Here is a 26800-nt window from a genome sequence, read left to right on the forward strand (position 1 = left end):
GAGTGGGGGATTGTCTTCAAGAAGACAGACCTGGGGTTCTTGATTGCTGTAGCAGCCGGGGATCCCTTCAGGCAGCCAGTCCAAATTGGAGTCTGACAGTGTCCATGTGATCCCCTCCGTGTGATATGTATCCCCTCCATGTGATATGGGAACAAAGGCAAGAAGAAAATGTAAATAACATTAAAGTTACTACCTGCAGCCTACTGACAAATATTTGAGGCAAATACAGAGTATAACATTTCTCCAGGAACCCCATACTGCCCTAATGTTAATGCCTTACTAGAAGAAAACAACCTTAGCTTGACAATAGGGAGGTCTCCAGTATCTTAGGAGTCTTCTTTGGCACATCAAAGTCCTTCTGGGAAACTCTCTGATGCCTTTACCTCGCCAAGTCCATAGTATATAACCAGTCCAGCCCAGCTCTTCCTGCCCAGGGGTCCTGTCCCCGTGCTTTAATAAAATCACCTTTTTGCACCAAAGAATTTCTTAAGAATTCTTTGTTGGCCGTGAGCTCAGGACATGCCCCCCCCACACACACACACCACCATCACCACGACACCAAAACCCCATCACTTCTCATGTTTATTTATTTATTTATTTACTTACTTACTTACTTACTTACTTAAGTTTACTTGAGAGATAGATACAGGGAGAGAGAGGGAGAGAGTGGGAGAGGGGCAGAGACAGAGGGAGATACAGAGAATCCCAAGCAGACTCCGCAGTGAGACTGTGGAGCCTGATGCGGGGCTAGAACCCACAAACCATGAATCATGACCTGAGCCCAGTCCAACGCTTAACGGACTGAGCCACCCAGGGGCCCCTCATGTTTATTACTAGTTTTCGCCTCAAAGTCACTCATAATCGAGGCATCTTTCTTTCAAGTACAGGTTTTCTAAATATTTTAACAAAGAAGAAATGAAACTGCCACGAGCTACTCTGTCACAAATTCCTACACCAAGATGGAAAACACAATCCAGCTGCATTTATCCACGTTGCCCCACTTGAACGTCGCAGGAAGCCCACCCCGCACACTCCCGCCGCCCGGCCTCCAGCCCCGCCCGACTCAGCACCGGCGGCGGTTCACCCAATCACCTGAGGTCCTCCCGGCCGGCACCGCGCTAGCCAGCCCGCGCCCAGGAGGGGTCCTTCAGGCCTCCGGCCGGGCAGCCCTCCTCCGGGTCCTTGCGCGGTTGCGTAGCAGCTGCGAGGACGCCGACTGAGCCGGAAGCGGAGCGCGGCGCGGAGTAAGTCCCCGGCTGGCCCGCGGGGTCCGAGGCGGGACCGGGTCGGAGAATGACGCGATTCGGGGCGCAACGGGGACTGGGGCGGGACGCGACGGGGCGGGGTGGTCCGGGGACCGGGACAGGATCGGGATGCATAACCGGCGGGCGCGGACTGGGGAATGGTTGGCCACAGGCGGGCCAGCCTGCGGAGTCCGTGGTCTTATTTGTTTCCCCCCAGCAGGCTCAGCGTTGGGACCCACCATCCCTAGGCCCTAGGCAGAAGAAGGACGCGTCGTTGGGTGCACGCAGCGGTCTGGGGGCGAGGGCAGTCCAGCCTAACTGGGAAGGTTGGTTCCGAGATGTGTTGAATGCCAAAAAAAAAAAAAAAGTTGAATGAAAGACAGCTTGCGCACTGGATGGTGAGGACAGTGACAACCATTGAAACTCTTCGAGCTTGAAGTTAACAAGGTTGGGTTTGGCTTTGGAACAGGTCACTCTGCTCCAGCGTGGAAGTGGAAGGGGCACCCTTTCATTAGGCTTACCAAGCATCTGCCACTTCCCAGGCACTGCTCATGAAGCTGAGGGTACCTGGGTAAACAAGCCTCAGTACCTACCTGAGGAGAGGCAATGGCACTGCAGTGGTACAATCAGGGAAACTCGGGATCCTGTTGGTATTTTACACCCTCCGCGGTGTTCACACCCTTGCCATCGCTCTTGCCACAGTAGACTGCCAACATCGTGTCTCCTTTCTTCTGAACCCAGCACAAGGTCTGCTCATGGTGAATGCTCAGTAAGAGCCTATGGCGTCATTTCTATGTGCCTAATTACCTCAGAGTCTGGACTATTGTACATTCTCAGTACAATTTTAAAGGTTCTGTTTGGGAGTGAGGAAAGAACAGAGCTAGAGATGATGTCACACCTAGATGTTGTCACTGGGTGGCCGGCACTGTCTTGTACAGATGAGGGATGTGAGGACTGATGTTTGGGGTGGGCAGGACTTAAGTATTTGTGTTTTCACATGTTATTTGTCCCTGTGTGGCAGAATCTACTAGTCCAAGTCTGGTAGGCAGTTGCCTACTTGAGTCTGCTGCCAAGAGAAGCAATCTTGGTGTAGGTGCAGATTTGGCATCGTCAGCATTTAGAAGATACTTGAAATAACCTTAGAGAAGAGGGTCTGTGGAATGTCCACAGTGACAGAGGAAGAAACAGCTACTGATTGAACCAGGGTGAAAAGTGAAGGGGAGGTGAGAGGCATGAGGTGGGTGGTCAGGAATGCACATTAGGTGTCTCTGGCTGTGTGGGCTGTCATTCAGTGAGAAGAGTTCAGGTTTACAGAGGACTGTCTCTGTCTCACACTGATTGTATGACATGGGCACTGGTTTTTGTCCTTGTTTTACCAGTGAGAAACTTGTCTATGTACAGTTTGTAAAATACTGTCTTTTGAGGTGGGAGTGGAAAGTGTGGCCGTGAACATAGCTGTAGTAAAGAGATGACATAGGGTCCACCACCTGAAGAGGATTTGGGTGGGGACAAGATTACAACCCCACAGTGAAGCGAGTGACAGCCAGGTTGGTGGTGAGTAGAGAAGGATGTAAGTGTGTCCTTGGGCCCTGCTCTCATCGGCTCCTTCTCTCCCCAGTCCAGGAAGAGGAAGAAATAGATTTGGAAACTTCCCATCATTTTAACAACAGCCTCTTCTTGAACTTCCCAGACAGTGATAAGACCCCCTGCACACGCACCTACCCCAGGCTGAACAGCCAGGAGCTGGGAGCCAATGGCCAGCGACAGAGCCAAACCCTGTGAGCTCGACCAAGAGAAATATGATGCTGATGACAACGTGAAGATCATCTGCCTAGGAGACAGCGCTGTGGGCAAATCCAAGTATGTTGGGAGATGAGGGAAGAAAGACCAGTCCCAGCACAGGTCAGGGTTATTAGAAAAACCTGCTGGAGGCACAGAGGATCATGACTTCCGTAGGGGTGGTAGGGAATAGTCTTGGTTGGAGCCCAGGTGTCGGGCGGGGGGGGGGGGGGGGTGAGGGGGAACACATCAGCAGCTGTGTGTGTTGCAGGAGTGGGGAGCAAGTCATAAGGACTGAATAAATCAAGCTTTTTCCATGAGTCCTAGCAGCAGATATGGGCAGGTCACCCTGGAGACTACTGAAGCAGTCCAGGGTGAGGACATCAGAGCCAGGGGATCCTGCATGTGCTGTGTGGGCAAGTCTGTGAGGCAGAAACAGTGGGAATGGAGACCCGGTGACAGATTGATTAGAAGCGGTGCAGATGCTTTCTTGGAGGAACCCATCCAGATTAAGCAGAGTAGAAAGAAATGACGACTGGCTGTGATCAGTGTGGAGACTGGCTGCATCATAACTGGCTCCAGTGCCCCTGTGCACAGTTTGGGACTCCCACCTGTAGGGTTGAGGAGGGGCTCTACGATGCTGGCAGATCGCACACCTCCCATTCTGCCTTCTCAGCTTGAGTCTTGTCTCCTAGGTGCTCCAGATCTACCTTGTCTTCCAGCTTCATCACTTATTACCTTACCCTTTGATTCCAAGGGCTTTGCTGGTTTTTAGGCCATCTTCATGAATTCCCATTCTCTCTGCCCTGCCCCATACATACACACTGCAGCTCTAGTTTAGCGTCTTGCAGTTACTCTGACCGCCCTCACCAACATGCCTGTACAACGAAAATGTGGGTGAGTGTTGTAGCATGGGGAGATTACATAGTAAATAGCACCCCCTTTTTCCCCAACCACGTTTAGTACTTCCCAGCACACAGGGAGCAGGAATGGCAGGCAGGCAGGCAGGGAGCAAGCTGTCAGCTCATTAGCAGATGGGGGCTGTAGAGAGTGTAGCTTGGTGTGAGCCCCAAGATGGCCACCTTGCCAGCTTCCTTGGTGCCGCCCAGCCCCAAGTTCAATGCCAGTTTCTTACAAGCCTCCCTTAGGACGACAAACACAAAGTAGTAATACAAGACTTCATCGATTACCACAGTGTTGGCCACTGGGCCGCCCCAAGCACCAGACTTTCTCTGAAATGCCTTTCTTGTTCACACAGCACATTCGTGCCTCTTGATTCCATTTCCTGTTTGCACCTGTGTTTCTGGCCCCCCCAAGCCTCTGTTGAGGGTGGACTCTAATGATGTAGTTCTTCCACACTTTGTGAGCAGGCGTCCTCAGATCTGGTCACTGCCTCCTGAGGGGGGCTTTTCCTTCGCTCCTGCATGTGCCCCCATCCTTTCTCCATTGTATAGTCTTAGTTCTCTGATGAGATATTTGACCATATATGTGTGGGCTTGTTTCTGGGCTCTCTATTCTGTTCCATTGGTCTATATATCTGCTCTTATGGGAATATCATTAAGATACGATCCTACATTTTCTTCTCAAAGTTTTATAGTTTGGGGCACCTGGATGGCTCAGTCGGTTGAGCATCCGACTCATTATATCAGCTCAGTTCATGATCTCACAGTTGTAATATCAAGCCCCACATCGGGCTCCAGGCTGAGCATAGAGCCTGCTTGGGATTCTCTCTCTCTCTCTCTCTCTCTCTCTCTCTCTCTCTCTCTCTCTCCTCTCTCTCTCTCTCTCTCCTCTCTCTCTCTCTTTCTCTCTCTTTCTCTCTCTTTCTCTCTGCCCCTCCCCTATTCACATGCACACTCTCTCTCAAATAAACAAATGTTAACAAAAAATAAAAGTTTTATAGTTTCAGCTCTTAAGTTTAGGTCTTTGATCCATTTTGAGTTAACTTTTGTATATGGTGTGAGGGAAGGGACTCACCTTCATTCTTTGGCATGGCAATATCCAGTTTTTCCAGCATCATTTGTTTAAGAGACAGTGCTTCCCCCCACATTGAATGGTCCTGACACCCTTGTCAGACATCAGTTGACCATGTATGTGAGGGTTTATTTCTCAAGTGTCTATTCGGTTCGTCTGTATGTTCATATTATTTGTGCCAGTACCACACTATTTTAAGTATTATAGCTTTGTGTGAAGGTTTGACCTCAGGGAAATGTGAGTCCCTCAATTTTGTTATTCTTTCACAAGATTGTTTTGGCTACTTGGGATCCCTTGAAATTCCATATGAATTTTGAGATATGTTCTTTTATTTTGCAAAAATGTCATTGGGATTGGGATAAGGATTGCATTGAATCTGTGGATTGGTTTGGGTAGTGTTATCTACTTAGCAACAGTAAGCCTTCAAATCCATGAACACTGATATCTTTACATTTATTTATGTCTAGTTTAATTTCTTTCAGCAGTGTTTTATGGTTTTAGTGTACAAGTATTATGTCTCCTTGGTTAAATTCCCTTTTCATTGCCAGTGTATGGAAATACTATTTTTGTGTGTGGAATTTATATCTTGCAGCTTTGCTGAACTATTAGCTCTATTACTGTTTTTGTGGACTTTTTAGCGTTTTCTATGTATAAAATCATCTTTAAATAGAAATAATTTTACTTCCATCTTTCCAATTTGGATGCCTTTTATTTCCTTTTCTTGCAAAGGTGCCTGTGTTAGGGGCTTCTTGCAGCTGGTGTATTTGACTTAAGCACCTGGGTGGCTCAGTCAGTTGAGCGTCTGACTCTTGATTTCAGCTCAGGTCATGATCTCACAGTTCATGGGATTGAGCCCCACGTCAGGCTCTGCACTAACAACATGGAGCCTGCTTGGGATTCTCTCTAAATAAACATTAAAAAAAAAAAAAAAAAAAAAAAAGAATATGCCAGCTATGACCTGATGGATAAGGGTGGATGAGAGGTATAAGCCAGCCCTGAGCTCCCACTTTGGGGAAGTGAAAGCCCTGGGCTTGTTTTGACTGAAGGTACACTTTCAATACACCCACAAGAAAAAGTCCCAAGATTTATTACTTACGGATCCCAGAAGTGGGAGTGAAATGAGCCAGGGGAAGGGCAGCCCTCCATCCTGGGTCACCAGCAAGCACTTATAAGGTGTTTGGGGGTGGAGGTCACTCACTTTTTGCAGGCTCAAATCTAAGTGGCTATTTAAAAAAAAAAAAAAATTTAATTTACTTATTTTTTGAAGGAGGCTCCATGCCCATTGTGGGGCTTGAATTCACAAGCCTGAGATTTAAGAGTCACGTGCTCTATGACTGAGCCAGTCAGGCACTCCCTAAGTGGTTATTTTAGAAGGTGCCAGGGAAAGACAAAGTGGGAACTTGGGCGGGCATCCTAAGCTCAGGTTCTTATCTGCATTTCGAGACTCGGTGTGAGCAGCCTTGTCCTGCTTGTCAGATGCCTGAGCAGCAGCTCAGAATGGCTGTTTTCTCCCCATAGTGCTTGGACTGGAACTTCTACGGCTGTGTTGAATGGAAATGGCAAAAGTCGGATCCTTCTCCTGTTTCTGATCTTAGGGGAAAAGCTTTTAGTCCTTCACAATTAAGTATGATGTTTATTACAGTTTTTTCGTATATGGCCTTTATCCTGTTGAGGAAATACCTTCTATTGCTAGTAATTTAGTGTTTTTGTCATGAAATGGTGTCAGTTTTGGCAAATGCTTTTTATGCATTTATTGAGAACAGGTAGGATTTTTCCTTCAGTCTGTTAATATGGTATGTTTTTTCTTACATTGAGCCACCCATAAATTCCAAGAGAAATCTCCCTTGGTCACGGTATATGATCCTTTTTTAAGTATATGTGCTGCTGAAGCAAGCACGATATATGATCCTTTTAAATTTTTTTTTTTTTAATGTTTTTTATTTATTTTTGGGACAGACAGAGACAGAGCATGAACGGGGGAGGGGCAGAGAGAGAGGGAGACACAGAATTGGAAACAGGCTCCAGGCTCCGAGCCATCAGCCCATAGCCTGACGCGGGGCTCGAACTCACGGACCGCGAGATCGTGACCTGGCTGAAGTCGGACGCTTAACCGACTGCGCCACCCAGGCGCCCCTATATGATCCTTTTAATATTAATTTGGTTGCTATTGCTGTGTTGAAGATTTTTACATCTATGTTTAAAGATACTGTTTGTTTTTCTTGTATGTCATTGTCTGGCTTTGGAATCAGGGTAATGTTGGCCTCCTAGAAAGAATTAGGAAATGCCCCTCCTCTTCAATTTTTTGGACAAGTTTGAGAAGGATTGGTGTTAATTCATTAAGTGCTTGGTAGAATTCACCAGTGAAGCTATCCAGTCCTGGCCTTTTCTTTATGGGAGATTTTTGGATACTGCTTACTTGGTATAGTCCATTCAGATTCTCTGTTTCTTCTTATATCGGTTTGGTAGTTTGCGTATTTCTAGAAATTTGTGCATTTCCTCTAGAGTATCCAGTTTGTTGGCATACGGTTATTCATGGTAGTCTCTTTTTTTTTTTTTTTTTTTTTTAAGTTCATTTATTTTGAGAGGCAGAGCCCACAAGCAGGGGAGGCAAGAAAGAGTTTGGGAGAGAGAATCCCAAGCAGGCTCCATGCCGTTTCCGTAAAATTGATGTTAGTATCCCCAGTTCTGATTTTGATCAGATTTTGCCTTCTCTCTCTTTCCTTGGCCCAGCTAAAGGTTTATTGATTTTGTTGATCTTGTCAAAGACCTAATTATTGTTTCAGGGGTTTCTCCATTGTCTTTTTAGTCTCTATTTTGTTTATCTTCACTGAAATCTTTACTACTACCTTCCTCTCATGAGCTTGTGTTTAGTTTGCTCTTTTGTGTCTAGTGTTTTAAGGTGTAGTTTGTCGTTGATTTGAGATCTTTGTTCATTTTTAAGGTATGTGCTTAACGGGTATAAATTTTGCTCTTGGCACATCTTTGGCTTCATCCTTAAGTTTTGGTTTGCCGTGTTTCATTTTCATTCATCTCAAGACATTTTCTTTTTTTTTTTTTTTAATGTTTACTTATTTTTGAGAGAGAGACAGACAGAGCGTGAGTGGGGGAGGAGCAGAGAGAGAAGAAGACACAGAATCAGAAAAAGGCTCCAGGCCTCTGAGCTGTCAGCACAGAACTCACAGACCTGAGCCAAAGTCAGACACTAAACTGGCTGAGCTACCCAGGCACCCCAAGTCTCAAGACATTTTCTAATTGTCCTTATGATTTCTTCTTAGACCTTTTGCTTGTTTAATACTGTGTTGTTTAATTTCCACATAGTTGTGAATTTTCTGGTTTTCCTCCTGCTATTATTTTTGGTATCCTTCCATTCTATTGGAAAAGATGCTTCCTATGATCTCAGTCTTTTTAATTTTATTAAGACTTGTTTTATGTGATCACCTGTGTTCACTTGAGAGACATGTGCTGCTGCTGTTAGGTGTAGTGTGCTCTGTATGTGTGTTAGGTCTGACTGGTGTGTGGTATTCTTCAAGTCCTTGGTTTCCTTGTTGTTCTGCCTCAGCCATTGTCCCCATTGCTGACAGTGGGGTTTGAGATCTTAGTATGTTCTCGTGCAGCTAACTACAGCTCCCTTTACTTTTATCGGTGTTTGCTTCCTGTATTTGGGGACTCTGTTTTTAGGTGCATATATGTTTATAACTTTTATATTTCCTTGGTAGATTAAAAAAACTTTTATCAGTGTGTAATATCCTTCTTTGTTTCGTAACTTGTGACTGAAAGTTTATTTTGTCTGACTCTAGTACAGCTGTCCCAGCTCCTTTTTAGATACTGTTTGCATGGATTATCTTCATCTTTTGTTTTCAACCTTTTTGTGACTTTGGGTCTATTGTGAGTCTCTTACAGATAGTACATGCGTGGATCAGGTATTTTCATGTATTCTGCCAGTATTCTCACTCTTCATTGGAGAGCTTTATCCATGGACATTTGAAACAACAGTAATTGAAGCAATTACTGGTAAAGAAGGACTTATTTCTGCCATTTAGCTGTTTGTTTTCTGTGTCTTTTGGTTGTTTTCCTCAATTACTTTAATATTTTTTTATTGATTTTTTTTTTGTAGTGTGCTATTTTGATTCTCTTTTCCCTTTTTTTGTATAATTCTTTAATTGTTTCTTAGTGGTTGCCCTAAAGACTACAATTAACATCTTAAACTTATAACAACCTATTTAAATATTACCAGTTTGTTACAGTAGTACACCAACACTCTGTTCCTAGATGTCTCCATCCCAGGCCTTTGTATTGGTTTGTTACAGACTGCATCTTTATATGTTCAGTGCTCGTTAACTTAGATTTATAGTTATTGTTTTATGTATTTGCCTTTAAAAATTTTTTTAATGTTTATTTATTTTTGAGAGAGACAGAAACAGAGCACAAGCCGGGGAGAGGCAGAGAGAGGGAGGGAGACACAGAATCAGAAGCAGGCTCCAGGCTCTGAGCTGTCAGCACAGAGCCTGAAACGGGGCTCAAACTCACAAACCTTGAGATCATGACCTGAGCTGAAATCAGACGCTTAACTGACTGAGTCACCCAGGTACCCCTGTATTTGCCTTTTAAATCATATAGGAAAAAGGGGAGTTGCAAACCAAAAGTACAAGAATACTGGCTTTTATATTTACCTACATAGCTACATTTACTGAAGATCTTTACTTCTTCATACAACTTCCAATTACCATCTAGTGCCCTTTTGTGTTAACCTAAAAGAGACTCACTTTAGCATTTCTTGTAGGGCAAGTTCACTGGTAATGAGCTTCATCAGCTTATCTTTATCTGGGAATGTCTTAACTTCTTAATTCTTGAGGGATAGTTTTCGGGATATAGAAATCTTGGTTGACAGCTTTTTTCTTTCAGGACCTTTTAAATATGTCATCCCACTGCCTTCTGACTTCAGTGGTGTCTGATGAGAAAGGGGCTGTTTGTCTTATTGAGGATTTTGTCTTTAGGGTTCAACAGTTTGCCTATGATGTGTCTCAATGTGGATCTCCGGGTTTATCGTGCTTGGAATGTGTGAAGCTTTCTGGGTGTGTGTATTCATGTCTTGTGTCAAGTTTAGGAAGTTTTTAGCCATTGTTTCTTCAGATCTCTCTTTTCTTTACGATGCATATGTTAGTTTGCTTTGTGTTGTCCCACACGTTCCTTAGGCCCTGCTCATTTTTATTCTTTCTTTCTTCTGCTTCTCCAACTGGATAATTTCAACCACCTTATCTTCAAGTTTGCTGACCCTGTCTTCTGCCTGCTTAAATATGTTGTTGAAACCCTCTAGTGAGGTTATTTTGTTTTGTTTTGTTTTGTTTTCATTGTAATTAATGTGCTTTTGTGCTCCAGAAGTTTTGTTGGGTTCCTTTTCATAATTTTTATCTCTTTATTAATACTCTCATTTTATTCATATATCATTTCCTGATTTCTTTAATTCTTTGTCCATGAATTCCCTTAGCCCTTTGAGCATATTTAAGATACCCAATTTTGATAATTGACGAGTAATTCCAATGTTTGCATTTCTTTTGGGGTTGATTCTGTCAGATTCTTATTTTCATGAGAATGGGTCATATCTTCTCATTTCTTTGTAAGCGTTGGAGTTGTTTTGATGAGAATTAGACAGTCTGAGTGTTTTAATGTGACAACTTTAAAAATCAGATTCTCCCACTCTTCAGGCATTGCTGATTTCCCCTTGTTTGGGGCTAGAGTTGTCTATTTGTAATTTTTCCAGACTATTTTCACAAAATGTGTATTCCTTGTGTGTGGTCACTGATGTTTCTGTTCTATTATCTGTGGTCAGATAGTGACCTGACAAAGATTTCCTTAAACTTCTGGCTCCAAAAATGGAAAGAAAAACTAAGATCTTCCTAGCCCTTGAAATCTCCAATATACACCAGCACAGGAAACCTGAAGCCTGAGAGAGCTGAGACCTAATTGAGCAAAACATGTGACCCAGACTGATTGAGGGCAATATCTCTCCGGCACCCCAGACCGTAGCCAGAACCTTGGAGCACAGCTCACCAAGTTGGTGCGGCAGGCCTGGGGGATGGGCAGCTGCCGCTGGTTGGCGCATGTTGCTCTTCCACGGGGATCAGCACTCTGTTGCCACCTAGTGCTGTCCTGCTTCTGTGTGTCCACTCAGGTTCCGGAGTTCTGAATTGGTTCGTTCTGATCATCTTTTCCAGTTTACTGGATATTTCAGGTGGGGGTTGACCCCCCCTAGAACCTCCTACTTCCCCATTTCATTAACGGCCTCAAGGTTCATCTCTTCCCGGTACAGATACTCAATTGCTCCCACATGCTTAACTGATGAAACGGTTAACCCCACTCAACTATAGCAATGCCTTTGTCCTAAATGCAATGACCACACATGTGGTTGCATATATTTTAAGGGCTTATTTATCGTCTGTCTTGACAGGGATCTTCATCTGTTCTGTTCAGTGTTATGTCATGACACCTACCATAGTATCTGCTAAGTGGTAAGCAACTTAGTAAATTTGTTTTTAACTAGTTTGTACTAAAGTTGTCTATTCTTCTGTTGAAGAACATTTACAATGTTATCATTTTTATGATATTAAATACAATACTGCCGTGAATATTTTTGTGCCTACCATCTTGGGCACACACTTAGGCCTGGGGTGAAATGGCCTAGTTTTAAGATTACCTCAAACACTGAGATATCCAAATTGCTCTCCAAAATAGTTCTATTAAATTTATGCTGCTGCCAGCACAGTACAAAATCCCCAACATTCAGTGTCATGTGACTTTCTGAATTGTGCCAGTCTGAAGGGATGTGAAAGCTACTTCATTTTAATTTGCGTTAAAATTATTAAATTATTAAAACACTGGGCATCTTTTTATATGTTCATTAGCCATTCACCTGTTTGTATTCTTAGTGCACAGGCTGTGTGCTCTCTCACTTGCGTATCAGAGCTGTTCATATTTTCTGTGTATTCATGCTTGTCAGTTACCAGCATTGCAGACATCTCCCAACCTGTGGTTTTTGTTTGCCTTTTTTTAAAATTTAAATCCAAGTTAGTTAACATACAGTGTAATAATGGTTTCAGGAGTAGAACCCAGTGATCCATCACTTACATATATAACACCCAGTGTTCATCCCAACAAGTGTCCTCTCTAATGCCCATCACCCATCTGGCCCATCCCCCACCCACCTCCCCTCCAGCAACCCTCAGTTCTCTGTATTTAAGGGTCTCTTGTGGTTTTTGTCCCTCTCTGTTTTGCTTTTTTTTCTCTTTTCATTTTGAAATAATACAGATTTCACAGGATGTTGCACAGAGTGTACAGAGAGGGCCTGTGCACCCTTCACCCAGCTTCCTCAATGATAATATCTTAAGTTACTGTAGAACATTATCAAAATCAGAAAATTGGCATTGGTTTGATGCATGTATAATTCTGTGTCATTTTATCACATGTGCAGATTTATGCAACTATCAATGGAATTAAGATACAAAACTTTGGTCATTCTGCCCATTTATACTCACACCCGCCCCACCTCACTTTCCGCCATCCCTAACCCCTGTAACCACCAATTTATTCTCCATCTCTATAATCATGTCATTTTGGCAACATTGTGTAAATGGAATTATACAACCTGTGACCTTTTTCACTCAGCGTAATATCCTTACAACCCATCCAAGTTGTTGCACTATCAATAGTGTGCTCCTTTTTGTTGCTGAATAGTATTTCATGGTAGATGGCCACGGTGTGGTTTTCCAGACTTTTCCAGTCACCTGTCAAGTGACATTTCAGTTAATTCTGGGTCTTGGCTAGTACACATGAAGTTGCTGTGAACACATGTGTGGGTTTTGGCACGGATGTAAGATTTTATTTCATTTCATGGCTAGACCATACAGTGAGTATATGTTTGATTTGTTAAGAAACTACAAGGTATTTATCCAAAGAATACAAAAATGCTGATTTGAAGGGGCACAGGCACCTCAATGTTTACAGCAGTGCTATCAACGACAGCCACCTTATGGACAGAGCCCAAATGTCCATTGACTGAGGAATGGGTAAAGAAGATGTGGTATGTATATATACAATGGAATACTAAAAGAAGACAAAAAGAATTTCATTCAAAAAGAATGAAGTCTTGCCGTTTGCAGCAACGTGGATAGAACTAAAGGGTACTATGCTAAGCAAAATAAGTCAGAGAAAGATACCATATGATTTCACTCATATGTGGAATTTAAGAAACAACAGATGAACATAGGGGAAGGGAAGGAAAAATAAGATAAAAACACAGAGGGAAGCTGGGGCGCCTGGGTGGCGCAGTCGGTTAAGCGTCCGACTTCAGCCAGGTCACGATCTCGCGGTCCATGAGTTCGAGCCCCGCGTCAGGCTCTGGGCTGATGGCTCGGAGCCTGGAGCCTGTTTCCGATTCTGTGTCTCCCTCTCTCTCTGCCCCTCCCCCGTTCATGCTCTGTCTCTCTCTGTCCCAAAAATAAATAAAAAAAAAAAAAAAAAAAATGTTGAAAAAAAAAAAAAAAAAAAAAAAAAAAAACACAGAGGGAAGCAAGCCATAAGAGACTCTTAAATACAGAGAACAAACTGAGGGTTGCTGGAGGGGAAGTGGGTGGGGGATGGGCTAGATGGGTGATGGGCATTAAGGAGGGTACTTGTTGGGATGAGCCCTGGGTGTCATATGTAAGAGATGAATCACTGGGTTCTACTCCTGAAGCCAGTGCTACACTGTGTGTTAACTAACTTGAATTTAAATAAATAAATGTTTTAAAAAAGAAATAAAATTATTTTCCAAAATGTCTGTTTCCCACCAGTAATGTGTGAAAGATGCAGTTTTTTCTGCATCCTTGCCAACATTTAGTGTTATTGCTAATTTTTACCTTAGCCGTCGTGGCAGGCATGTAGTGATAGCTCAGCATGGTCTTACTCTCCATGTCCCTAATGCCTGGTGATGTAGAACATCTCCTCTTCGGTTACGTGTCTCTTCATGCCTTCTGCTCATTTTCTAATTGAGAGTTTTTTTTTCATTGTAGAGTTTTGGCTATTATTTTTCCAGGTACTGGTCTTTGCTGGATGTGCTCTTTGCAAACATTTTCTTCCTGTTGAGAGCTTGTCTTCCACTGTCTTGTAACAAGCTATTTCATAGAGCAGAAGGTTCTACTTTTCATGAAGTCCATTTGTTTCTTTTATGGATCATGCTTTTGATGTTACTGAAGCCATGGACTTTGATCTCTACCAAGCCCTGGGTCCCAAAGATCTTTTTCCTGTGTTTTCTTATAAAAGCTTTGTATTGGGGCGCCTGGGTGGCGCAGTCGGTTAAGCGTCCGACTTCAGCCAGGTCACGATCTCGCGGTCCGTGAGTTCGAGCCCCGCGTCAGGCTCTGGGCTGATGGCTCGGAGCCTGGAGCCTGTTTCCAATTCTGTGTCTCCCTCTCTCTCTGCCCCTCCCCCGTTCATGCTCTGTCTCTCTCTGTCCCAAAAATAAATAAATAAATAAATAAAAAAAAAAAAAAAAAAGCTTTGTATTTTTACATTTTACGTTTAAGTCTGTGATCAATTTTGTTTATTTTAATTTTTTTTAACGTTTATTTTTTTATTTTTGAGACAGAGCGTGAATGGGGGGAGGGGCAGAGAGAGAGGGAGACACAGAATCAGAAGCAGGCTCCAGGCTCTGAGCCATCAACCCAGAGCCCGACGCGGGGCTCGAACTCACGGACCGTGAGATCGTGACCTGAGCTGAAGTCGGACGCTTCACCGACTGAGCCACCCAGGCGCCCCTATCTGTGATCAATTTTGAATTAACTTTTGTTTAAGGTATGAGGGTTTGGGGTAAAGGTTTATTTTTTCCTTTGTAGATACTCACTTGGCCCAGCATCATTTGTTGAAAGACTGTCATTCCTCCATTGCCTTCTGCACTTTTGTGAAAAACCAGTTGGCTTTACTTCTGTGAGACTATTTCTGGGTTCCTTCTTGTATTCCATTAGTCTGTGTGTCTGTCCCGCTGCCAGTACCACACATCTTGCTTACAGTAGCTATAGTAAGTCTTAAAATTGGGTAGACTGATTCTTCCCATTTTATTCTTATTCACATTTGTTTTAGCTTTTCTAATTCCTTTGCCTGCCTACATAAGTTGTATGCAATCTTGACGATACCTATAAAACATCTTGCTGGAATTTTAATAGGCATTGCGTTAAGCCTGTATATCAATTTTAGGAGAATTGACATCGTTTTTTTATTGAGTTTTCCAATCCATAAACATAGTATGTCTCTCCATTTATTCAGATCTTTAATTTTTTTCATCAGTATTTTGTACTTTTCAACATACTAATTCCCCTCGTTTCTTATTTTATTTTTTTTTAATCCAGAATGGATGTTGAGTTTTGCAGATGCATTTTCTCCATCAATCAATATGATCCTGTGATTTTCTTCTTTAGGCAGTTAATATGCTAGATTGCATTCATTGATTTTCAGATATCGAACTAGTCTGGCACGCCTGAAATGCTTCATACTTGGTCATGGTGTATAACTTCTTTTGTATGTTCCTGAATTCTGTTAATAATTTGTTGATGCTATATTCATGGAAGATATTGGTCTGTAAGGTTGTTTTTCTTTTCCTGTACTGTCTTTGACTGATTTTGATATCAGGATAAAGTGACTTCGTAAAATGAATTCCCTCTTCTTCTGTTCTCTGGAAGAGATTGTGCAAAATTGATATTAATTCTTACAGTGTTTGGCAGAATTCTCCCCTGAAACCATCTGGGCCTAGAGATTTATAGTTACAGAGCTATTCAAATGATCTCTTTCTTACTAGGTTAGTTTTGCTTGTTTGTGCTTTTAGGAACTGGCCCATTATTGAAGCTTTCTGTATTTTCATTTATTTCAAGCACATCTATAGTTACTCATTTATGACAGCTGCTTTTAAAACTTTGACAGATAATTTGAACATCTGTATCAGCACAGTGTTGGCATTTATTGATTATCTTTTTTCATTCACTTTGAGATCTTCCTTGATTCTTAATATGATGAATGATTTTTGGAAGAAACTTGGATATTTTGAAGATCATGTTATGAGACTCGAATCTTACTTGAACCTTCTGTTTTAGCTGGCTTCCTGCAGCACTGCTTCAGTAGAAGAAGGGGGGAGGCAGCACCTGTGGTCTCCACTGACACTATGGGGTGGCGGCAGCGGGGGGGTGTCTCATTGCCATATGGTAGAGAAGAAAGTTCCAGCTCCCTATTAGGACAGCTTGGTAATGTTGTTGAGGTACCCCCCAAGGGTGGAAATCTAAGCTCCCCGCTGAGGCTACAGTTTTTCCTGTGGTGTTTGCATGCTAGTCATAGTCTAAATGTTTTTTGTCCTAGGCACTGGCTGTGCAGCAATAAACTAAAATTGCTTTCGTGGCCTCCCATTCTAGTCGAGAGAGGTAAACTGTCAATAAGTAAAATACTGAGTGTTTCTGTTGGTATTACCTACAGGGTAAGACAGAGTACAAGGTAAGATAGAGCTTGCCTATTACAAATAAGATCACCAGGGAAGGTCCCACTGCTCAGGTGACATTTGAGCAAAGCCCTGGAGGACCTGCAGAATATTAGGGGAATGGCTCTTGGGCAGAGGGCACAGTCTGCCTGGTGTCAGTTTCCTAGGCACAAAGCAGGGATCATGGTGTTTGTCAGTAGTGTGCAGAGGCAGGAACAGTGGGTCTGAGAGCCTCGCGTGGACTGGTATATGAACTTGTGGTAATGTAGCCTGTTTTGTTATGAGGGGCTAGTAATGCTGATTCCAGGTTCCAGACTTGGAGAATGGGGTGATGCCACTAACTAGATAACTCAGGAACAAGGACAGGATGAGTGGGTTAAACAAACTCACTTTTAGACTTATTGAGTTCATGGTTCACACAGACTTCTCCAGTGTAGACGTATGGCAGAGCTCCAAAGATCGGTCTTTATCCCTTCAACTAATATAGGGTACCGGCTGTTGTGGTGCTCCAAAAGAAGGAAGGTGAGGTCCCTGCCCTCCGGCAAAGCAGCTGTGGGTGCTGGATCGGTGTTACAACTAAGGGATGCCGGGCACTTAAGGGGAGTCAAGAAGAGGGTTGGGGGGCAGTTCCTGGGCATTGTCCTAAAAGGAAACTGTGTGGCTGTGGAATGAATGGCCCCAGCTTGTCAGCCTGGACAGGGGTTATGACGCGGGGCAAGGAGGAGGAAGGTTGAAGGATGTACCCTGATCACCTTGCACACTGTCCTTACAGACTTATGGAGAGGTTTCTCATGGATGGATTGTATCCTTCAAAGTTCGAAGTGCTCCTTGTTCCTGGGGCCCTTCTCCCCTCATGCCAACTCAACCTCACTGTTCACCCCTTTGCTCTGGGGAGGAGGTCTAGGTGAGTGAATGCATAGGTTTCCTTCATGACTGTTCTCACCAGTGTCCTATTTGCATTTGCTCTACATCAGAAAGACAATAGAATGGCTAACAGTACCTGGTCACGTGCCTGGATTCAAACCCCACCTCCTCCTCCTCAGTAGCTCTGGCCTTGGCCAAGTCCCTTAACCTCTCTGACCTCAAAGCTTGGGCTAATGCTTTAAAATTCTCCGGTATGAATGAACTTTGTAAAACAGGAACTGCTCCCTCCTCCTATGGATTGTCACAAGGTCTAGGCTTGGAGCGAGACACTCCCTGGCAACTGGGATGGTTTCAAAAAGCTTCCCACATCAATCTACTAAGAACTGTGGCAGAAAAGAGCCCTGGAGTGTCCTGCTCCTGCCCTGGGCCTTGACCCCCAAGGTGGAGCCTGAGTATATCTTGCTTCACCTTCTACCAAGTGCTTCTTTGCAGCTGCCCCTGCATCATCCCAGCTTTGCTGGTTCGACCACCCTGCATCTTGCAGCTTCAGGAAGTAATTCCCCAGGCGTTTTGTTGGGGTTTCATGTACAGGCAGGTCACAAACAGCTTGTCAGCTGTCTGGCTTGTAGAGATTCATTTTCCCTGGAATGGTCATGTTGCTGCCTAAGGCTGGGTTTCCCCTCCGGCCTGCAAGAGCCCAGTCCATGAAGAGGCTGGGGCCCCCAAGGTTGCATTTTCCAAGTACGTGATGCTGTTTATGATGGCTTCTCTTGTAAAATTCCATTCCATGCTGTCCCTGGTACTTAGATGGCCGGGATGTCTCCCAGCCTCTCCTGCCCTTCGCCTTTCCATGGGGTTTGTGCCAGTGATACTTGAAAGTGATCCTGTCTGCCACATTCATTCAGTTTAAAATCTAAAGAACTCCAAAAAGAAAAGGGGAGGGCCAGTTTCATCACACCAGTGCCTCCCCCCAAGCACCTTCCTTGCCTTCCTTTTTGTTCATCTCTTTTCCTTAACCTGAATGCAGTCAGCCGCAACAGCTGTCCACGTATGCCCTGACCCTGTACAAGCACACGGCCACGGTGGACGGCAAGACTGTCCTTGTGGGTGAGCAGCACAAGGCCGAGCCATAGACTCTCAAGGGCGAGGAAAGGGGAGGGGATGGAAGTCTCTGGGAGAGAGGCAGGCAGGGAGCAAATGAGACCCCCAGCAGAGACTAAGGGTGGTAGGAAGGACCGAGAGAGGAGCCTAGGGAGGGTGGGAGGAGGCACTCAAGACCTCCGTTCCAGCTCTCTGACCTGGTATTCTAATTTAACCAGCATAAAGAAATAACAGTTGTGGTCTGAATATTATCTTCCACAAAAGCTTTTAAGATTGTGAGGTCATAGCCTTCTGCTTGGTTAGGCCATGCACCCTGCCTGCCTGTGTCCACCATCTGTGGTCAACACACGTGGAAAATCAGCCTGGTTTTGACCTCGGAAGGTCCTGCATCTTGTGGGTGGGAGAACAGGGACACCTGCCTTCTCCCTTTCGGGACTTCCTGTCTGCATTCTCCTTCCTCCTGGCCTGCCCATGTGTCTTCTTCTCACCCACCCCCATGCACCCCCATACACACACCTCCCACGGCACACCCAGGTGCGTTGTGTCCTGATGACGCACACATGCGCGCTGTGTGGTCTTCGTTCCTCCCTGTCCTCCCCGCGTGTTCTGTTTCTGCACACAGAGATCTGCACAGAGATGCTCAGTGTGTTCGGGTCTCTCTGCCCTCCGGCCCCATGAGGCAGTCAGAGCTGTGTTCATGTTGCAGACTTTTGGGACACAGCCGGCCAGGAGCGGTTCCAGAGCATGCATGCCTCCTACTACCACAAGGCCCACGCCTGCATCATGGTATGAAACCAGCCGGGCAGTGGACAGGCTACCCTCTGGGCAAGCTTGAGGGGTGACCCAGCAGTGCTGAGCCCTCCTCACCAAGGCCGGGTGCTGGGGGAGAGGGGAACAGGGAAGCCTGGGGAGGTTTCAAACTACACGTGCTTCCAGAGGTTCTGAGTGTGAACAGGCCCAGGTGAGCTTCGCTTCAAGTGGGTCCGGATGAGGAACCCCCATCCAGGGGGAGGAACCCCCATCCAGGGGGAGGAACACACCCAGGGCCTCAGCATCAGGCATGCCATCTAAGGCAAATACAATCCTTTCCCGATGGAGCCACCTACTCGGATAGGCTCTCGAGGCCCCCTTGACTGCCAGCTGGTGTTGCTCCCAAGTGGCCCCTTTCCTCTGTGCTGTCCAGAACACAGTCTTCAGAGGTCCCCCCAGAGCCACAGGATAAAAAGTGCCATAAGAGGGCCTGAGGGAGGGCTAGGGAAGCACAGGAGAGCTGTGCAAGGCTGTGTCTCTAGGGCCTCCTGCCCAGAGTCCTGGCTCCATTCACAGGTTCCACTATCCCGTAACACAAAATCTCTTGAAATTTTCCAAATTGTAATACTAGGTAGTATCTTTAAGGGGACAGAACAAGGAGGTGACTGGGAAAGGCAGATGGGGGCAGTGCAGGCCAGCAGTCTCACCTGGAGGCTCACATAGTCAACATCTTTGACCTTGGAGAACCGGGAGGGCAAGGCCCAGCCATTTGTTTTGATTCTGCGCTGGCATTTGGGGCTTTGAGCCCACCTCCGTTTTCTCTCTGGGAGTGTACTCCTCGGGCCTCTGACCCCTCTCCATTGGCTCCATTTGGACTGTCTTCTGAAACCTGGGGATGTCTGTCCTGCCAGCATTCCTACATACCTGTATCTGCCGGTGCCTGCTGCATGGGGCCAGGCAGGTAGAAAGCGCTCACCTGGTGATGAGCACCTGGGGATCTGCTAGTCCCAGAGGGAGCTAGGCTTCCACCCTCCACCTTGAACCACCTTGAAGTCTTGATGGGGCTGCTCCTCGTCCCAGCCAGCTCCTCCTCAGCTCTCAAAACAAGGAGAGGCAGCTCAGGAAACCAGACCTGGATGAAAGGTGATCGACAGTGATCATGGGAGGCAGCCTGATGTGAAGCCGATTGCAGAAGACCCATTACAAGTGTCATTTAAATTCAAGACAGCATGGTCATTTGTTGAAATGGGGCCTGTGGGTACCACGGAAGAACCTCCCGGGGGACCTCCTGCTGCCTCCAGGGTGGGGACCCATGCCCACTGCCATGCAGAGCAAGCCTCTGGCCCCGGGTGAGATCCATTTGGTCCCATGCAGGACTGGGTGGTTTGGAAGTAAGAGCAGCCATTCCAGCAGGTTACAGGGTTGTCCAGCTCTATCTACTGTGTGCCGGGGCCTTTGAGCCCATCCTGGAGGATGGCCTTTGAGGAGCTCCCACAGGGGTTGGAGGGACTCCATCCCTGCAGCAGCAACTTGAAGCGTCTCAGGACTTCTGGCCTCCCCTGTCCTTTGAGCCAGTCTGCAGTGTTCATGTTTATTGCTAATATTTTAAAATAGGTAAAAAAAAAACTATAACTTGTAAACTGGTAATCAAATTACAAGCTACAAAATAATAAAAGATAGTCTTTCCATCTCCGGCCACCTACAACGGATGGTCGTGTGGAACTGCTCCAGCTTCCTGATCCAGAGGGACAAGCGGACACACAGCACTGGCCCCGTCACTTGAGGGCTCTCAGCTCCTTCCGCTACAACTGGCTGATTCTCCCCAAGACTGTGAGGAGGAGCCTGCGGCCCAGCGGGGGTTAGTGGTGGTTAGTGGTGGTCGTGAAGTGGAGACCTGGCCAGTGAACACCCACTGCCTCCTGCATGTGGACCACTACCAACAACAAGAACGCTTGGACGACCCTCCCAGCATCAGGCCCAGGATCTGCAGGAACAAGCACCACTGCGATTCCCAGAGCCAGCACAGTCCTCCGCAGCCAGAGCCTGGCGGCGGTGAAGACGCACCTGCCCCCTCCGCCAAAGCAGGAAAGATGCCGGCTGCCTCATGATGATCATGATGATGATGATGATAATGGCTAGAAACTACTTTTAGGAAGTTTAAAATACAAAATGAATACGAGATTAAACAAAAGTTTAAAATTAAAAGTACATCAATAGTAACTAAAGGGGAATTTTACAAGCATTTAAAATTATCACAAAGAAATTTTAAGACAAAGTTTAAGCAACAAAAATAAGAATAGACTAAAGGGGAGAAAAAGCAAAAATTTACAATTTGGAACAGACTATTGATTAGTACAATGATACAACTTGGTTAAAATAGGTAAACGGAATTAGGTGACAACAGAAAAGGAATAAACTTTTTTTTTAAGATTTATTTTATTTTTAGAGAGTGCGGGAGAGAGGGACGGAGGGAGAGAGAGACTTCTTAGCAGGCTCCACACTTAGCACGGAGCCCAACGAAGGGCTCAGTCCCATGACCCTGGGATCACGACCTGAGCTGAAATCAAGAGTCAGACATTCAACCAACTGAGCCGCGCAAGCATCCCTGGAATAAACATTTTAAAAACCACTTTTGGATCTGAGGCTCTGAGGGCTTCCCTTAGAGGGACGGGAACAAGTGTAGCCTTTGTTCACGGGGCCGCTTGCCTGCATGTGCACATCACGTGTGGGTGGGGTGCAGATACCGACAACCTGAGCTCTCTCCCCTCCTGTGTTCATTGCAGGTGTTCGATGTGCAGAGGAAAGTCACCTACAAGAACCTGAGCACCTGGTACACAGAGCTTCGGGAGTTCAGGCCAGAGATCCCGTGCATCGTGGTGGCCAATAAAATTGATGGTGGGGCCATCCCTGCATCTGCGTGTCCCCGTTCCGTGGGGGACCCACCACCACACATTTCCTCCTCCATTCCTGGGGCAGTGAACCTTCAGTGATCTGTCCTTCTTCCCTTGTTTGCTTGCCATCAATCTCTTGCCAGTAAAGATACCAACTGAGGCAATCTTCCCTCTCCCCGAGACACAGATCCCTTTAAATGAACTCTTTCTAGGACATGTCCCCTGATTGCCCCTGCCTGCCCCACTTTCTGGAATGGGGGCCTCCAGTGACCTGTCCTGCCAATTCCTGTCCTTGTCGCTTGATAGACAGGCCAGTGTTTTACCTTCTCTCTACAGCAGACATAAAGATGACCCAAAAGAGCTTCAATTTTGCCAGGAAGTTCTCCCTTCCCCTGTACTTTGTCTCAGCTGCTGATGGTACCAATGTTGTGAAGGTAATGGGGGACTGCAGAGGTAGTCTAGTGAGGTTAGGGAAGGCCAAATGGTGAAGGGACCAGGGAAGCTGCAAAGAGAAGGGCTGGCCACAGGGACGGTGGAGAGGACAGGTATTGCAGGGACTATGAGTGGGCAATCCAGAGCAATAGAATAGGAAGGGGTCATTGTATTGACAGTAAGGGAGGTAATGGGCTGAGCTTGGCGAGAAAAAGTACATTGATGGGGAGAAGGTGAATTGAGGGGTGACCTTGCCGACTTTAGGGGTAGAGTATTGGGTGGACATATGACACGGACAGGGCATTGGCACCCACGGCCATGTCTTCCTTCCTTCTTTCCTTCCTTCCACCACCTCCACCTCACCCCCCAGCTCTTCAATGATGCAATTCGATTAGCTGTGTCGTACAAACACAACTCCCGGGACTTCATGGACGAGGTTTTGCAGGAGCTTGAGGTAGGTCAGGCCAAAATTTTGGGTGGGATAAGGAAAGCAGCTTCTCCTCAGAGGGATGTGGAACATAACCCAGCCTTTGCAGGCAACACATGCCCATCATGCATGCGCCCCTAGAATTATCAGAGCTGTGCTCGGCATGTACAGGGTCAGACCTCACCTGCAACCTTGTTCACAGAACTTTGATTTGGAGCAGAAGGAGGAAGATGTGCCAGACCAAGTGCAGCGTGGCAGTCTTGAGAGCCTCTCCCCTTCCTGAGAGAAGGAAGCCTCTCTTCATGGACTTGGGGGGTGGGGGTTCTTTCAGAATACCCTCCCCTCAACAACCCTCCAGCTCTAAATTGAAAAACTCTTGCAGGCCATACCCCTCTCTACCTCCTGCAAGCCCACCCATTCCCCCCCCCCCGCCCCCACCACCTCCATGGCCCATGATACCTGACCTTTCCACAGTTGCCACCCCCACCCCCGTACTCAGGGACAGGGATGGGGTCTGCACAAGCAAGCGCCCTCGACAGGTATGAGAAGTCCAAGCAGAGCGTCAAGCAGAGTTAGAGATCAGTACCTGAAGCCTCCCTATGTTGTGTAGGGGCAGTGAAGAGCTTCAGGGAACATGCTTTGTGTATCTCTCAAATAAAAGGAAACTGAGGTGTGTTTTCTCTCCCAGAACTGACCTCAGGGCCTATTCATTGCCTTTCCACCAAGGGAATTATTTCTAATCCCTTACCATCCCATTCCCACCTCTACAGATTTGGGGGGTGGGGGGTGCTCCATTCTTTTTCCTCTTTAGTCTCCCAACCAACTTTTTTTAGAAATGGTTTTGAGCAGACAGCTGTTCATCCCACATGTTTCTCAGGGTACCTGGGTACTGCCAGCACACTGGTAAACTGAGGTCTAGATCACAGGGCAGGTTGGCCATTAAAGTCAGGGAAACAGGTGACATGTCTAACAACACTTAATACCATGGCTCACCTATTTGGATTAGAAGAGCTTCCCGTAGCCGCCACCCCCCCCCCCCCCACTTGTTTTTTGAGACTATTTGGGCACTGCTTTGTGGGGCAGGGAGAAGGGCTGCCCTACTGCCTTTCCCACTTCTCTCCTGGACTTGGGGCTCACTGGTGTGTGTATGATCATCCTGTGCATTGTTTCCATTGCTTTCATTTTTATAGTAAAGCTTGACTTAACACAAACATTACACGTTATGTGCATGCTTGTGGGTCTGGATTTCACTGAGCAAAAACCCACAGAAAGAACTTGTGATCATCAGCTGATTAGGAGGAAGGTTGCCTTGACCTGACATGCGAGGGCAGCCCTGGTCAGCTTTACTGACCATTTCAATGGAATTCAGCATTTTAAAAAGAATGTGTATTTGGGAAGAACAAGAAACAAGAACAAACCTTATTTGCCTTTAAATTACTAATTCTTACAATTTCAACTGAAAAGATGTAACTTGACCTGGGATTTGGGGGAATGTGTTACCCTGGTGAGGTGGGCCTTTAAGAATGTCAAAAACAAAACAAAACAAAAAACATTTGGTGTCGTAAATGACTCGTGTAAGTATCTTTTTAACATAATGGCTTTATTGAGATATCATTCAAAGACCATAGAATTCACCATCAGTATTGGTTTTATGTAACCATTTGGAGTCAGGTTCCAAAGTGAGGGGAGCAGGAGAGGGTGGGAGGCCAGCTTCAGTCTCCTCTGCCTCAGAGTTGGTCCCACTTAGAGACCAGGAGCTTTTTGTGGAGGTCAGCTATTGTGGGACAGGGAGGGGGGTGCAGGTGGTGGCCCCTAGCCTCCAAAGCAAAGTGGCTTCTCCTGCGAGTCAGAAAAGGGCAGTTCTCTGGAGAAAAGGGCAGGGTTATCCATCAACACTTAAAGCAGCCAGGGGAGGAGTGCTCAGGCAGGGTGCCAGAAGCACCCATGGCCACCCACCTTCACATGCTCAGACCCACCTGCTGCTTAAAGTTCATTCCACCCTGACTAATACAGGGAACACCACCCCTGGATCTTTTTTTAAATAATTTATTGAGGTGAAACTTATATAACATAAAATTAACCATTTTAAAGTAAACGACGCAGTCCCATTTAGTACAATTTCAATGCTGTGCAACTATCACCTCTGTCTAGTTCTAAAATATTTCCATCACTCAAAAGTAAAACCCCTTGCTCATCAAGCAGTTTCTCCCCCAGACCCCCTCCCTTCAGCCCCTAGCAAATTCTAAGCTGTATTCTGTCTATGGATTTACCTATCCTGAATATTTCATATAAATGGAATTATATACTGTGACCTTTTGTGTCTGTCTTCTTTTACTTAGCACAATGTTTTCAAGATCCATCCATGTATTAAATATTTCATTCCTTTTTAGGACAGAATCGTGTTCCATTGTATGTATCTACCACCATTTGTTTACCACCACCACCACCCCCCCATTCGTTGATGGACATTTGGGCCGTTTCCACCTCTTAGCTATACGAGTAGTGCTGCTACAAACAGGCTTGTACGCGGACTTCCATGAGCAGCAGGCTTCTGCCGTCACAAATTACCACTGCCCGTAAGGCTTACAGCAGATGCTTGTTTCTCAGTTCTGCAGCCTGGGTACTCTAAGGGCGCCAACAAGGTTGGTTTCGTTCTGAAACCTTTTTCTTGGCTTGTAGGCAGCTGCCCTCTCACTGTGTGCACACAGGACCTCTTTGTGATCAGAGAGATCTCTTTCTCTTCGCCTTCTTAAAAGACCATACATCCTTTGACATCCAGATTGGGCCCTACCTCATTTAACATTATTTAACTCCCTAAATTCCTTGACTCCAAATACCGTCACATGGAGGGTTAGGGCTTCAACATGAATTCCAAGGGGACATAATTCAGACCATGGTACAGTACATAATTAGGAGTGGCATTGAAGGATCATATGGTAATTGCACGTTTAAACTTTTGAGGAACTTCCAATGTTTCTCAAAGTGGAACCATGTTACTGTCCTACAAGCAATGGACAAGGGTTCCAATTTCCCCACATCCTTGCTAGCACTTGTTTCCATTTTTAAAGACACATTTAGTCATTCTAGTGTTGTAAAGTGGTACCTCATTGTGGTTTTGATTTGCATTTCCCTAATGACATGATGTTGAGCATCTCTTCATATGTTTGTTAGCCATTTGTAAATTTTCTTTGGAGAGATATCTTTTCAAATACTTTGCCTGCTTTTAAATTGGGTTGTCTTTTTGTTGTTGAGTTATAAGAGTTCTTTATATATTCTGGATCTAAATCCTCATCATATTTATGATTTACAACTATTTTTTCCCATTCTATAGATTGTCTTTACACTTCCTTGATAATGTCTTTGATGCATGAAAGTCCAATTTTTTTCCTTTTGTCGCTCACCTATCTAAGAATCCATTGCCAATTCCAAAGTCATGAAGACTTAACCTTTGTGTTTTCTTCCAAGAGTTTTATGGTTCCAGCTCTTATATTTAGGTCACTGATCCATTTTGAGTTAATTTTTGTATATGGTGTGAGGTAGGGGTCCAACTTCATGCCTGTGCATGTGGACATCCAATTGTTCTGGCATCATTTGTTGCAAAGACTTTCTTTTTCTTTTTTTTTTTTTTTTTTCCTAATCTCTACACCCATCATAGGGCTCAAGTTTACAACCCCCAAGATTTAGGAGTTGCACACTCCACCAGCTGAGCCAGTCAGACACCCCTGTAAAGACTATTGTTTTCTCTTTGAATGGTTTTGCCACCTTGTCAAAAATCAATTGGTCATGATTATATGAATTTATTTCTGGACTCTCTATTCTGTTGGTCTAGATGTGTATTCTTATGTGAGTA

General features: G+C 45.4%; 1 protein-coding gene across 3 annotated transcripts; it reads left to right on the forward strand.

Annotated features, from left to right (window-relative positions):
* Positions 1 to 1181: 1181 nt before the first annotated feature.
* RABL2B (RAB, member of RAS oncogene family like 2B) lies at positions 1182 to 25261 on the forward strand. Of its 3 annotated transcripts, none has more exons than XM_058740856.1 (9): positions 1182 to 1285; positions 2935 to 3104; positions 16371 to 16432; positions 17258 to 17389; positions 19157 to 19236; positions 21984 to 22095; positions 22428 to 22525; positions 22894 to 22977; positions 23153 to 25261. In XM_058740856.1, exons 2-9 carry the CDS (start codon positions 2998 to 3000, stop codon positions 23231 to 23233), a joined length of 756 nt encoding a protein of 251 aa, XP_058596839.1. In that variant the 5' UTR covers positions 1182 to 1285; positions 2935 to 2997; the 3' UTR covers positions 23234 to 25261. The 3 variants fall into 3 exon arrangements, with proteins under 3 accessions (XP_058596839.1, XP_058596841.1, XP_058596840.1); XM_058740858.1 differs by lacking the exon at positions 16371 to 16432 and adding an exon at positions 18377 to 18456 and having other exon boundaries at positions 17258 to 17287; positions 22431 to 22525; XM_058740857.1 differs by lacking the exon at positions 16371 to 16432 and adding an exon at positions 18377 to 18456 and having other exon boundaries at positions 1183 to 1285; positions 17258 to 17287.
* The last annotated feature ends 1539 nt before the right edge of the window (positions 25262 to 26800 follow it).

The sequence above is a fragment of the Neofelis nebulosa genome, chromosome 8, assembly GCF_028018385.1.
Source record: "Neofelis nebulosa isolate mNeoNeb1 chromosome 8, mNeoNeb1.pri, whole genome shotgun sequence".
Classification (NCBI taxonomy): domain Eukaryota; kingdom Metazoa; phylum Chordata; class Mammalia; order Carnivora; family Felidae; genus Neofelis; species Neofelis nebulosa.

What these genes read in the sequence shown, in the direction of transcription:
- RABL2B (XM_058740856.1), top strand. Translation starts at nt 2,998, where the DNA reads ATGGCCAGCGACAGAGCCAAACCCTGTGAGCTCGACCAAGAGAAATAT. An exon ending in AGCGCTGTGGGCAAATCCAA is followed by an intron (nt 3,105 to 16,370) that starts GTATGTTGGGAG and finishes TTTTTGTCCTAG; the next exon opens with GCACTGGCTGTGCAGCAATA. An exon ending in GGTGGCCAATAAAATTGATG is followed by an intron (nt 22,096 to 22,427) that starts GTGGGGCCATCC and finishes TTCTCTCTACAG; the next exon opens with CAGACATAAAGATGACCCAA.